Genomic DNA, 13145 nt, shown 5'->3' on the forward strand with positions numbered 1-13145 from the left:
GAAGATGTTTTTGCGGAACCGACGTGTGCAGAGTATTATAGAAAGCTCCACATATACACAGCTTCGCGGCGGTACTCCAGAAGGAGTTTGTCTTTTCGCAGCCTGGTATTTGCAAGCGAAGGCATATCGCGTGGTATCATTAACAAACAAGTGCCAATCCATCTTTCTCCTTATGTGTCCTATAGGAGGAACAGGGAAAGATGATTATGACTGCCCCCCCCCCACTATCTGGCTACGTCAAAGGCAGTGTGATCAATGTAGTGATTATTTTCTTTAGAGCTTGTGATCTAGGTGTTATGTCTCTACTCTTTTTGTTGTAAGAAGTGAACCGCAAGAAATGGTCATTTTGGATTGCTGTCAAACACGTCAAAGGAACAAATTCATAGCTCGATCTTTTCCCCTTCTCTCTAAAAGAAAAAGCATATCAAGACATTTCGAAGATCAAAGAACTCATTTCATCACTAGAAAACACACACACACAAACCATAGTCGCCACCAACAACTCCAACAAAAACCCGAACCAAGAAAACAGTAAGACAGTGCATAAAGATTCAACGCACATACTGCTTCACCTCGGATCTAACAGCTGTCTATGTAACTCAACGGTGCTGCCGACTCCTTTAAACTTAACATTTCTCACAACGCCACGAGATACCGTTCGGCGTCTCGCCCGGAACTCCGGGGGACTGACCCAGATCCCCCCTGATGGTGTGAACAAGGTGAACAAGGGGGCTCGAGGGCAGAAGACAGCCTCTATGACTGTAGACGCCAAAGGAAGAAAGTTATCCACTGCAAGGAGACAACGCGACTGATGTATTAGGACGTGTAAGCCGATATCCTGCTGGGGACGAACGTCCGGCTGTAAACTTTGCAGTGGTTTATTTTCGGAGCGTAGAATTTCCGGGAAAAAAAATCATATAACCGAATGTTTCTTTCTTAGAAGCAAAACATCCTATTCAACTCCTTTTTATGTTCGAATCAATACAGTTTCCGATTTGATGTCGTGACATTTTACGACTGCTCAGGTGAGTGTACCTAAAATTCGAGGAAATCGCACGAATATAAGTTTAGGCTTTTGTTCGTTTGGGAAATCACAAGGTAATGGTAATATAAGAAAATCAATGTGGTTTTTTTTTCAACATGCATAAGACTATTCTCCGTTGGGGAATTCTCTACGTAAAATAGTAATAACAAAAAATATTTTGATTTTGTTTAACTTTCATGAGAAAAACACAAACAGAAATTACATGGTATGTAATAAAGTAAATGAATAATGAACCCAGGGAGTACCTGTGGGAATGTTAGACAACTACAACATAATTTCTTACTGACTCTTTGCGATACATGTATTTTCAAAGCACTTTCGAGACTAATTAATCTATTTCATTTTAAGCATGGTGTTTCATAGACTTGTCATTTCATATTACTTTCAAGAGAAGCGACAAAATCAATAACAGAAATAAGCATTCGTACTTTAGATAGGAAAGCAGATACTGTTCAGTAGTTTTATTATGCAATTACTACTTTTACTTTAATGTTTCTTATGAATCTTAACAATGATAATTACAATCTTTTGCGCAGAGGGTCTGCCATTATGGTCATCATAATTTATACAGTACGTTGTATATGTAAAAGCTATGGAGGCTGTTATAGGACAGCAGGTTGCTTGGTGCGCGTATCGACCAACAGACGTTTAAATCGCGCTTGTGCTTGCAAGCTTGCTTAATGCATAATAAAAGGAGTTCGCGGTTGTGATTTGCGCATGCGCAATGCGCACAAGTCAAATGAGATTGTGTATTTGCGTTTGACTTTAAAACGAAAAAAAAAAAGTCTTCCTGCAGATGAGGATCTGAAATGTTAAACCACTATACTATTGTGTTTTTTACTTGTTAGAATATACAGTGAAAGTGATTAATCAACAATGTTTAGCAAAAGATCTTCATGCATTTAATTTACATTGATTACAAAGATGGCGTGCTTCAACAAAGAATGCTTCACCACAAGTCCTTTCCATGTTATTTGAAAGTCTATGGTGTAGGAGTTAACCCCCTAATTGTGAACTCACTTATTAAAGGCTAGCACAACTATAAACAATACATGTTGGATGAGGCACCTATCATTGCACTTTTAAGTCAAACAGACGGAGTGACCCTAAACGATCGAGAGAAGATTCGTATCGATCCGGTCACGAAAAAGAAAAATAAAATCGCTAAAAGAGAAAAGTGTGCTTAATGATATGAATAAAGATGGCTGCAGGTCAGAGAGAAACAGACAGACACAGACAGACAGACATACAGACAGACAGACAGAGAGAAAGAAAATAAAAACAGAGATTATTTATTTTTAGAAGATTGAAGAAAAAAAGAGAGAAAATGCATGGCTGATGCATATCTCTTAACTTTTCCTTCGTTACTTCAAGCCAAATCTGGCATTCCACAAGTTCACTCGCCTATCCAACATTAAGTGTAATAACGCGAATGATCTACCATCTGTATAATCATTCTGAAACAACAAAATTTGGCTCATTACTGACACTACCCAAAGAAAGGTTTGAGAAATAGAAAATGGTTTTGAGCGATTGAAGAGTAAATGGAGCGAAATATCCGTCTCATTATAGTTTCTCTATTTCTCTATCTCTCTCTCTATCTCTCCCTCTAATCTCTACCTCTCTATCTCTGTATCTATCTCTATCTCTATCTCTCAATCTCTTTCTCTATCTCTATCTCTCCTATCTTTATCTTTATCTCTATCTATGTCTCTATCTCTATCTCTTTCTCTAACTCTGTCTCTATCTCTTTCTCTATCTCTCTATCTCTCCTATCTCTGTCTCTATCTTTATCTCTATCTCTACCTCTCCATCTCTTTCTCTATCTCTATCTCTCCTATTTCTATCTCTATCTCTATCTCTCCTATCTCTATCTCTGTCTCTATCTCTTTCTCTATCTCTATCTCTGTCTCTATCTCTATCTCTATCTCTGTCTCTATCTCTGTCTCTATCTCTATCTCTTTCTCTAACTCCATCTCTATCTCTATCTCTGTCTCTATCTCTTTCTCTATCTCTATCTCTCCTATCTCTATCTCTATCTCTATCTCTGTCTCTATCTCTATCTCTTTCTCTATCTCCATCTCTTTCTCTATCTCTATCTCTCTCTCTATCTCTCCCTCTAATCTCTATCTCTCTATCTCTGTATCTATCTCTATATCTATCTCTCCATCTCTTTCTCTATCTCTATCTCTCCTATCTTTATCTCTATCTCTATCTATGTCTCTATCTCTGTCTCTATCTCTCCATCTCTTTCTCTATCTCTATCTCCCCTATCTCTATCTCTATGTCTATCTCTGTCTCTGCCTCTGTCTCTATCTCCATCTCCATCTCTATCTCCACCTCTGTCTTTTTCTCTATCTCTTCTGTCTCTATCTCTATCTCTATCTCTCCATCTCTTTCTCTATCTCTATCTCTATCTCTCCTATCTCTATCTCTATTTCTATCTCTGTCTCTGTCTCTGTCTCTATCTCTTTCTCTATCTCCATCTCTATCTCTATCTCTGTCTCTATCTCTATCTCTTCTGTCTCTATCTCTATCTCTATCTCTACATCTCTTTCTCTATCTCTCCTATCTCTATCTCTATTTCTATCTCTGTCTCTGTCTCTGTCTCTATCTCTTTCTCTATCTCCATCTCTATCTCTATCTCTATCTCTATCTCTATCTGTGTCTCTATCTCTGTCTCTGTCTCTATCTCTATCTCTGTCTCTATCTCTGTCTCTATCTCTATCTCTACCTCTCTATCTGTCTCTATCTGTACCTCTATCTCTATCTCTGTCTCTATCTCCAGCTCTACTTTTATTTATCTCTCTTTCTCATGCTGTCTCTTTCTCTGTAAGTAGATGAAAGAGGTCTTCGAAGGTGATAATATCGTCGATGTAGAAACAGATCAATGGTGCGCTCCTGTATTCCTTCAGCTGTCTTACCCGCCACGTGCAAGGTAGACGCTATTTTTTTTTTCTATCTCACTCTTTAAAATCAATGCCCTCCCTGGGACAGGGTGGTGAGCCATTTCACAGGTCGATGATCTCAAAACGACGGCCGAAATGAAAAGGGAACAACAACAAAAAGCGAGTATATAGTGGAAGAAAACAATCCATGGTTATATTTCGGTCGCGAATTAGCTCATGACGTGAAGTAGGACAGCCTTATTCGATAATTGTGACGTACCATCGTTTGCGCATCAATGACATTTTGGCGCCAAGGGGATGTGTAGGATGCAATCATGCGCTGGTTTACATAGATGTCACGTCCAAGCACGTGACAGCAGAAAAAAAAAAGAAGAGAAAAGAAAAATAGGGCAAAACAAGAAAATGGCAGACAAGCAAAGTACTAGTAGAAAAGGGTGGAATGAGTTTGTATGTGCGTATGTGTATGTGCGTATGTGTCTGTAGATATTTTTTTTTGATTTATGAGTTTGTCCGTGTGTATCATGATACCTACGTGAGCAGAACCCGTAAGATCACATTACCGCTGGCTGCTGCTACCAAATGCACTTTTTGCAGTCAAGCGGCAACGCCTGCGCATGAGGTCTATAAACGTCTTTAGTTTCCTCAACTGTCATGAGAGGAGTGAATCTTATAGGGTGTTGCTTTACAGCGACAGAGTATTGTAGCCAGGTCAAGAGAAGCTAAAGAATAGTCACTCGCGACGATAGTTCACTGGTATAAATGTGGTGCAGAGAATCTGAATTGAAAAACAAAATCGACAGAAAATGTCACAACAGGTATGCCTGCAAACACAATGGTACAGAGTATTCCTTAGTGATGGAAGCTCCTCAATGCACAAAGCACCCTTTCCTTGAACTATCCAAGCTGTATACCCGCCTCTCAGTCGTTTGCGATGAATAACATCTCTTTTGTCAGACAGTACGTGCGAGCCTTCGGGGAAGGGGGATTGTAGCAGTTGAGCATGTCTCTAACATGAGAGGGAGAGGAGGGGGTGGGGGAAGAATAGTGGTTTAATATCGGAATGTACTGCAGTGTTTTGAAGTTGGTATGTATGTCCTTTATAGGACGGAATCTTCATGAATAAAGACGCAACTTTATTGACATAAGCGGCTGGCATTATCACGCAAGCGTGTATGAAGCTTTTAAGCCTTGATTCAGAGACTGACGCATAATACGGTATAGGCCTACCACACGTGAGAAGCCGGTCGTGAGTATTGCATTGCACGTAACACACAGACATGCTGTAAAAACCGTCTTTGAATCGTTATCAAGTTCAGGTTACCAATTTTGAATGAACAAGACGACACACATCTCTCTCTATATATATATCTCACTCTCTTTCTTTTCTACCCCTCTCTCCACTTTCTCTCCGGTATATATATATATATATATATATATATATATATATATATATATATATATATATATATACCCCATAGAAACAAAAGCGATAAAAAGAGAGATGGAACAAGAATGGAAATATAAATTTCAACAGTGACACCGATTTTACCTAATTGTATCTGTTTGATATAGGGCCTATTCCTCGACGACTTATCTTGTTGTATCATCTTTCTTTCTCTCTTACCTCTACTATCTCCCTCTCTCTCTATCTATTTATCTGTCTCTCTTTCTGTCTATCTATCTATCTATCTATCTATCTATCTATCTATCTATCTATCTATCTATCTATCTATCTATCTATCTATCTATTTATCATTTTTTATTAGTTTGATATTATGTACATGTATACATCTATACTGAGAAGCCTGGCTTGATCTTGGTTAATATTACGTCATGTACATAGGTCCGTGCACTGCTGATAAAATAAGGAAACCCGAATGAGCTCATCGCATTGCCTAGCCAATAGCTTGTTTCGTTCTGTGCAAAAAAAAAAAAAAAAAAAAATGGTCGCACAAACGCGAACAGTTCAAACACCAACACACCTAAAAAAAAAAAAAAGAAGAAGACCAAAATCACACAAACATGAAGGCGTTTTATTTCCCTCACGTGTAGTGTTTCGCTTAGTGGTATTTGATAAAATTGTAAAGTGTAACAGTGCGACAAAAGTGATATTATTTCATCGATCACTTGTCGATACTAAAACCTTGATATTCCAATACCACATAGAAGAAGTGTGACTTTCATTAGTTTCTTACTAGGAAGAATTGTCCTGATCAAATACTCCCGATTATTTAATCTCCCGTTTTCCCTCGAAACAACACCGACAGTCAAAAGAAAAGGATAGTCAGTGTTTGTTTGTTTCTTTCTTTCTTTCTTTCTTTTCGTTTTGGATGGCTTCAGTCAAAATTCCCCGAGCAGGTTCATCTACTTCGGCAAATGAAGGCGATGACAAAGCAGCTGTTGTATCAGCAGAAGCCCTTTAAAAGAGATCCTCTAAAGATACAAAAGCAATCAGAAAGGCCATCCACAGGTTATTCAAAATGTAATTGCCCAGATGACCCCGGCTGCATGGTACCGAGCATCTGCGGTCACTCCGGGAAAAATCATTACCCGCGGAAAGATCATCACCCCAAGAAAAGAAAAAAAAAATGCGGCACGCTAAATATGCTCGCCATAGCTCGGGTTTATTTTATTATGGCTCAAGTTTTATCAAGATTTTGAAGCGGATGAGTCAACAGTGGTTCGTTAGAAGCCCTTTAGTCCGTTTCATGAATCAAAATATCCTTTTCCACCCTTTTCACCCCCTCCACCCCTTTTTACACCCCTTTCTGATAAAAGGAGTGTAATCAACAGGAGTTATGATCTCTTCTTTTTGTTGTTATTTTTGTTGTTGTTGTTATTGTTTTTGTTGTTGTTTCCTTGTCTAAGGGGGGGGGGGGGCGGTTACCTCGGCAGAGACCGTTTGATTATGGGAGCTGTATGTCAGATGCATTTTCATCTCCTCTCACGTCGCAAAGCAATTACATTGACTGTTTCTTCTGAAATCTGATTATTTCGAAGCCATTAAAATGCATTATGACGTCGTTTGTTTCGTATCTTCTGTGTTTTATTTTCATATTATGCAGTGTCATAACTGCCTGCCTGGTAAGAATTCTATTTGATTGTGTTGTTCTGTTGTGGAGTCATATGCTCGTGAGACACATTTTTGAGTAAGCTTCGATCACTGTATAGATTTACCAAGCTTTAGTAATATCTGGGTTCACGAGACAACCCACAAGATATCAACTGGTGGGGAATTTTGATTTGCTGTTGGCTCGAAAGTAAGCGTCAAGGGAGAGCAATTTCCGAAATGTTTGGCATTTTTTGGTTTTGTTTAGTGTTAATTTCCCTTGAGTTATATTCAGGTTTGTTTCTGTAGATCGGGTCCGGCATTATAAAGTGGTAACAAGTATGCGGTCGTCTGTATGAAATTCTCGGTAACTCCATTCTCATCAAATATCGCACAGTGGTTTGATTATAGCGCATCTCCCTCGGAAGAGTCTCCGAAAAGTCAAAACGTCAGAGGAATACGGTGTTTTAGCCCGTATAAAGTATTCATCGTTTGCAAGTGCATGCATTCCTTTACTTTGGACGAAATGTTTGTTTCTTAGTTTTGTGTTCGCCTCGAAAGCATGCTGATAAGTGTTGGATAAAGTTGTAGCTGTTCAGTCCGTGGGGGTCGTCTTTCATAGTAATGACCAATGACTTGCTTGGAGTTGTTATTCCGCGGTGATGAATCGTTCCTGCCATCCGTTGGGGGCGTCCGTTCCGAGGTGTTAATATTGCCTTGCAGATAAAGCTGCCCGCCAAGTGAAAACTCTAAGGGCATTAATCACCTTGTTTTCTTTGCCTCTAGATGGCATAATTTCTAGAAAAATCCTTTTTCTCGGGTTATAAATATCGTTGTTTGCTGTCCAGAATGATCATCGATTTATGACGTGAGGCCACTAAGATGATAACACTTTTTTAGAAATGGAAGTGGGATGAATCTATGCAATTCTTTCTTTTCGATGTCATTAAAGACAAACTGATACGGATGACGGATATGTAAAGTTCTCAAAGTTTGTCATAAGTCTGTTTCTGTAAACTTTTAATTTTATTTCTTTGTATGTATTATGACGGCTGTGTAGGAGTGAATCTATTTGCATCTTGTATTTAGCTTTTTTGCTATAGAGCATACATTTCACTACATTGTGATTTTTACTGCCTTATGAAACGCCATTCATGTATGATAGAAACACATCTTTGTTAATAATGAAGTGTTACACCACACACGCGGAAAAGGGAAGCATGAGGATGTCATTACTTCACAATGCTAACATCGTTGATGTTTGTTTTTTTTTTTTTTAGCTTATTCGTTATCACAAGACTGCAACAGTTTGATACGAAGACTGCAACATATTTTCACTGATATCATTTCAAAAACCAAGAAAGAAAGGATATTGAATGAAAATCTATGCACAGGTTTATCAGTGAAGACGCGTAAAGTTATAACATCATCTCCACCTTACCCACAATTTGCTTGTCTTGTGGTATTCAATACTTTTTCGAACAAAAAGGAATAAGAAATTCATAATGTCATAACATCCCCTTTTTTCTAGGTCTCTATTTGATGAAATCCTTATCATTTCGATCGTCTGAATTTATTCTTTTTCATTCGTGTCAAAATAAATATGGTGTAAGAATTGGACTTTACATTCACATTGTTTAAAAATAAAATCACGTAATTGAAGAGATATCGTATACTATATGACTCAGGGTGTCGTTTGTTTTTTCCATTTCTCAGACAAGATCCAGAATATGCATTATGTTTGTAATACAGCAATTCTGCGGGATCATAAGTGCACACTATACCACCGATATTTCAGACACGTCGCCCAAACAAGCGTGAGTAAAATCCACATTCTTTTTAATCCTTCCTGATTTACCGAAAGAGGAGACAATACCTATTATAACCAAGAACCACTCGTCCGGATATCTGCGGTTACTCGCGAACAATTTCCGCATCTCTTTAAAGAAGGGGAGAACCATTCCTCCCTGCTCGTCTCAGAAAAAGAAAAACGCAATATTTTGGCGCCCACATTAAGGGCGATGCCATAAACGCAACCATGTGGTGAGGATTTCATCCGCATAAATACAACTTGAGCTCAACCGCCCAAAGCAATAAGCGCAAGGGTCCTTCGCGGTCTATCCTTTCTTTCTTTTTCTTTTTTTTTTGTAAACGTTTTTGCACACCTTCGCCAAACACCGACACAGATTTGATGGCTGTATCGACCCACATAGCAGTCGTTGACATGGAACACAATTTGTTTGTATGTACAGCTGATCAGCAAGTGGGGAAATTGTGGTGAAGTGCACCTGACAATAACGCCACCTGCCATGAAAAATACATGAAAGTACCATGTACAGTATGGAATGTCAACGTTTATATAGGATGGTGAAGTCTAAAGAGCAAGCGTCCGCTTCAGAAAACTTGTCCTAATGGAAAGCTATGGGACAAGGTGACACAGTGATGGTGGGAAGTGTAAAGGTGAGTCACAATGTATTTTAAGTGGCCAATTGAAGGATTGGTCTTTGTAAAACTTTCTTCGAGGAGCGAACACACTTAATTCACGGACACATCGATTACAAGCGGATTGAATTTTCTGCATTTTGGGAGGGGCATTTTTGTGGGTCAAAGGTAGGTGATACAGAGGTATTACAACAATGACATCGTAAAAAAAGCATAATCATTAGGCGTACTGTGATCACTGTCACTGCGCACTTGGTGTTTGGGTATTACTACAATGTACTGTTGCGAAACCTGAATGCTAAATGAGTCACTTAATCAGAAGAACTTATTTCTTGATAAGTAAGCAAGAACATAATGACACTCCGAAATACTTGAAATGTAATAATAATATATATTACCGTTGTTGTTCCTTTTTCACATTGCATATACACCCCATTCATTGACATTTCCCTTTTAGGGACTTGTTTCCCTCCATAATGATTGGATATGATTCTCTGGTAGCTTGGAGAGGCATTGCATGTACAGCCACCACATGAACACCGTATGAATATTTTATCTTGGGTTCTGTACAGGGTGTCTATCCACGCCCGCTTTTCCGACTCCTTCGTAAGCCCTCAGTGGCTCGTACTCGTAAGAAAGTAAGACAGGAAAAATAACGAAGCAAGTACAGCTCAATTAAAGTCGCCGACGACGGGCGGAAAGCTGAGCCCTCGAAGATAAATCAGTCAGCGGAGAGGAGGGGACGGGTGTACGACCAGTGGGCGGCTGCATTAGCCGGCTGGCAGAGCGGCACATTCACTTAGCCCTTCTTTGGACATGATGGACCGGCGCGTGTTCAAATATTGACTGACGCAGCATGGCGGACGCACATCCTACGGTCTATTTTCATTAGAAATTCTCATTAAAGATTTGCCGAATGAGACCCATCAAATGAAACTCTATGAATGAAATATAATGTAAGAGAGTAGATTCGCAACTTAACGCGGTCATCGTCAATATACAATTAGGTATGATTATAGTCAAGTACAACACACTTCCCCCGTGCAAGAGGTTTTTATTGTGTCACACTACAGGCGAAAACACACACACACACACACAAATAGCCTGATGGTTTCATATTATGTCCTAGTAATATCCTAGCACTGTGAATACATAATCACGACCATGCTTCAGGTGAAGGTATTCAATTCATAATTTTACCTCTCCCACTGCCTGCAAATAGAATTGAATTAATTTACGAGACCTTGGAAGAAATTCAGTGTCAGTTATTTCATATGGATCAAAATCCGTACACTGCGGCGCGAGAAACAAATTCCTTGACTATTATAGTTATATAGCCGTGCCTATAATGTATAAGGGAAATTACGCTCTAGCATTAGCCAGGCGCTACCCGCCAAAGGTGAACCAGTAATCCCGATACTTAGCAATGGGCAAGGTTTCAAATAAGCCAGGGTTCTAAACTTCACCTGAAGCCGTGTGATGATTGCTCGTCATAATATGGGGGTATCAGTCACTCCGCAACGAAAGGATTGCTTGCCCGAAGAGCAAAGGGACGAAAGTGGGGGATAACGCTGAATCGACGTACAAACGGTGAATTGGAAACACCCCGATATTGCCTGGAGCAGAGTCGTGGGGTTATATCATCAATCATAACAGAGATTTCTATGACGGTCAAATTTCTCATGAATGTCAGAGCGAGAAAGAGAGATTTAAAAAAGAAGAATCTTCTCGTGTCCTCCAGTTTCCATGGCAACCATCTCTGCGGCAAGGTTGCCGCGATTGCTCATTCTGTTCTATCACAAAAGAGATGTGATTCGGTTTCCTAATCGGCGATGCTCTCCTTAAGTCGAGATGTGAAGATTGTTTGCCAAATATCACTTTCCTGATTTAGCATTAAGAAGCGCAAGGTGGGTATAGATTGCCGTCCCTGTGGTAGGTTTGTCTCCCTCCTCACAATGATGTGAAAATGTGTTTGCAATTCATGCATTACAACTGCTGTTTATCTGTGAATATACCACGTCCACAGGCAATTCGTGTTGGATCTTTTACTTTATCAGTATCACAAGACACGTGACATGATTTCTCCTTTGAGAAGCGATCATCACCGATACAAAAAGTAATATCAAATTCATACTATACATTTCAAGCAAACCTTTTTTCTCTCTTTGAACACTGTGTGAAGTGCATGTGCTGTCGTTCTTTAGATTAGTGTAACAAATCAAATATGTCAAATGCTCCGCTGATAATGATACTAGTAATATGCCAATTCAATTCTTCTTATCTCTACTATCTATACCAGACAAATTGGATGTGATTATAACGAATACAACGTATACAAAAAATATACCAAAAATAAAGCCTGGAATTAACCCAGAGATGTAAATGAAGGGTCCAAAAAGATAACTGAACATCAGCCAGTCATATATTCAGCAATGCACATCTTGAGCTGATCGGGTAGTAACCTCCTTGTAAATCACCATGGCAACGTATTCCTGATGCGGACAAAATCGGGAATGGAGTAATGCGGCATATCATGTCATGCGCTTGCATTTTCGCGCCTTCGATCAACAAGCAATCATAACGCGTATTCCGTTTAGCACATCCTATACGTACAACGTGCTTGGAAGAAAGCGTGCCATTCAGCCCAACATTTCAACAGAAATAATTCATGATTTTCTCTTTCGATTCCTGTGTGATGTAGACATCATTACTGCTCTGGTAAATCATAGTCGAATTTACTGGAGATGTTTTACCTACAGCAACTCCTACAACTAATCCTGCAAAATATGTTTTTATGATATACAGGTATATAAACAGGCAACTATAGAATAATATTCTGTCGAATACTTGTAGTTCATTTAGTTCACATGAAGAAAGAGACTATAAACAAATATCTTCCTCTTTGACTCTTTCTCTCTCTTTGTTTCTCTCTCCATCTCTCTTTGTCTGCGCAGAAACGCTTTTCACACACATTCTCATACACGAACCAAAACATGAATGCCCACGCATACAAGATATATCCACATCAACATACCAGCACATCAACATACAAAAATAGACACATCATACTTTTGGAGACAATAAATCGACATTAACGATAAATACGCCGTTTCGACTTACCGAATCTGTTTACGCTGTTCACACAATCCTCCATTGACGTATATTTGACACCCATTATGGCTCCTGGTTCAATTGAGGTATGTTCGCTGCAGATGATACGTTATAATCCCTTTTGTTGGTTGGGAGAACGAAAAATCACAAATGAGGCTTAGACTCCAGCCTTATCACGGCGAAGCAAAAGGCGACGCCGGGGCTGGACTTAGATTGTTCGTCCGTTCGATTGTAAGATGTCAGACAGTTCCGGATACTTGATCTCCTGTAGGTTTAGGCCACGGGCTGTCAGCTGTCTTTGAAAACACAGAACGACATATAGAAGAATGATGTAAGAAGACAGGTACCAAGAATTCGAAAGTTATTGTTAAGATGTTCGAGAATACCTCAACAAAAGCTGAGACCTCATCATTTAAGGAATATGAGTTTGTCCTATCAAGAATAAAATGTCTGCGTGTATAATGTGTGTTCATATCAGTGAAAAATAGTATTTTATGAAACATGGAGAACATAATTATTAAAGAAGTAATTGAACACACATTGTATATGGCCCCATCAATGCATATAATATGTGTGTATGTATCTGCAT

General features: G+C 39.2%; 1 protein-coding gene across 1 annotated transcript in view; it reads right to left on the bottom strand.

Annotated features, from left to right (window-relative positions):
- Nucleotides 1-12620, bottom strand: part of LOC140244053 (PDF receptor-like) — a 185214-nt gene extending 172594 nt beyond the window's left edge. Inside the window, exon 1 of the mRNA XM_072323704.1 lies at nucleotides 12566-12620. Coding sequence (XP_072179805.1) covers nucleotides 12566-12620 — 55 coding nt within the window. The remainder of the gene's footprint in view (nucleotides 1-12565) is intronic.
- Nucleotides 12621-13145: the final 525 nt, after the last annotated feature.

Source organism: Diadema setosum, chromosome 20 (genome assembly GCF_964275005.1).
Source record: "Diadema setosum chromosome 20, eeDiaSeto1, whole genome shotgun sequence".
NCBI classification, from domain to species: domain Eukaryota; kingdom Metazoa; phylum Echinodermata; class Echinoidea; order Diadematoida; family Diadematidae; genus Diadema; species Diadema setosum.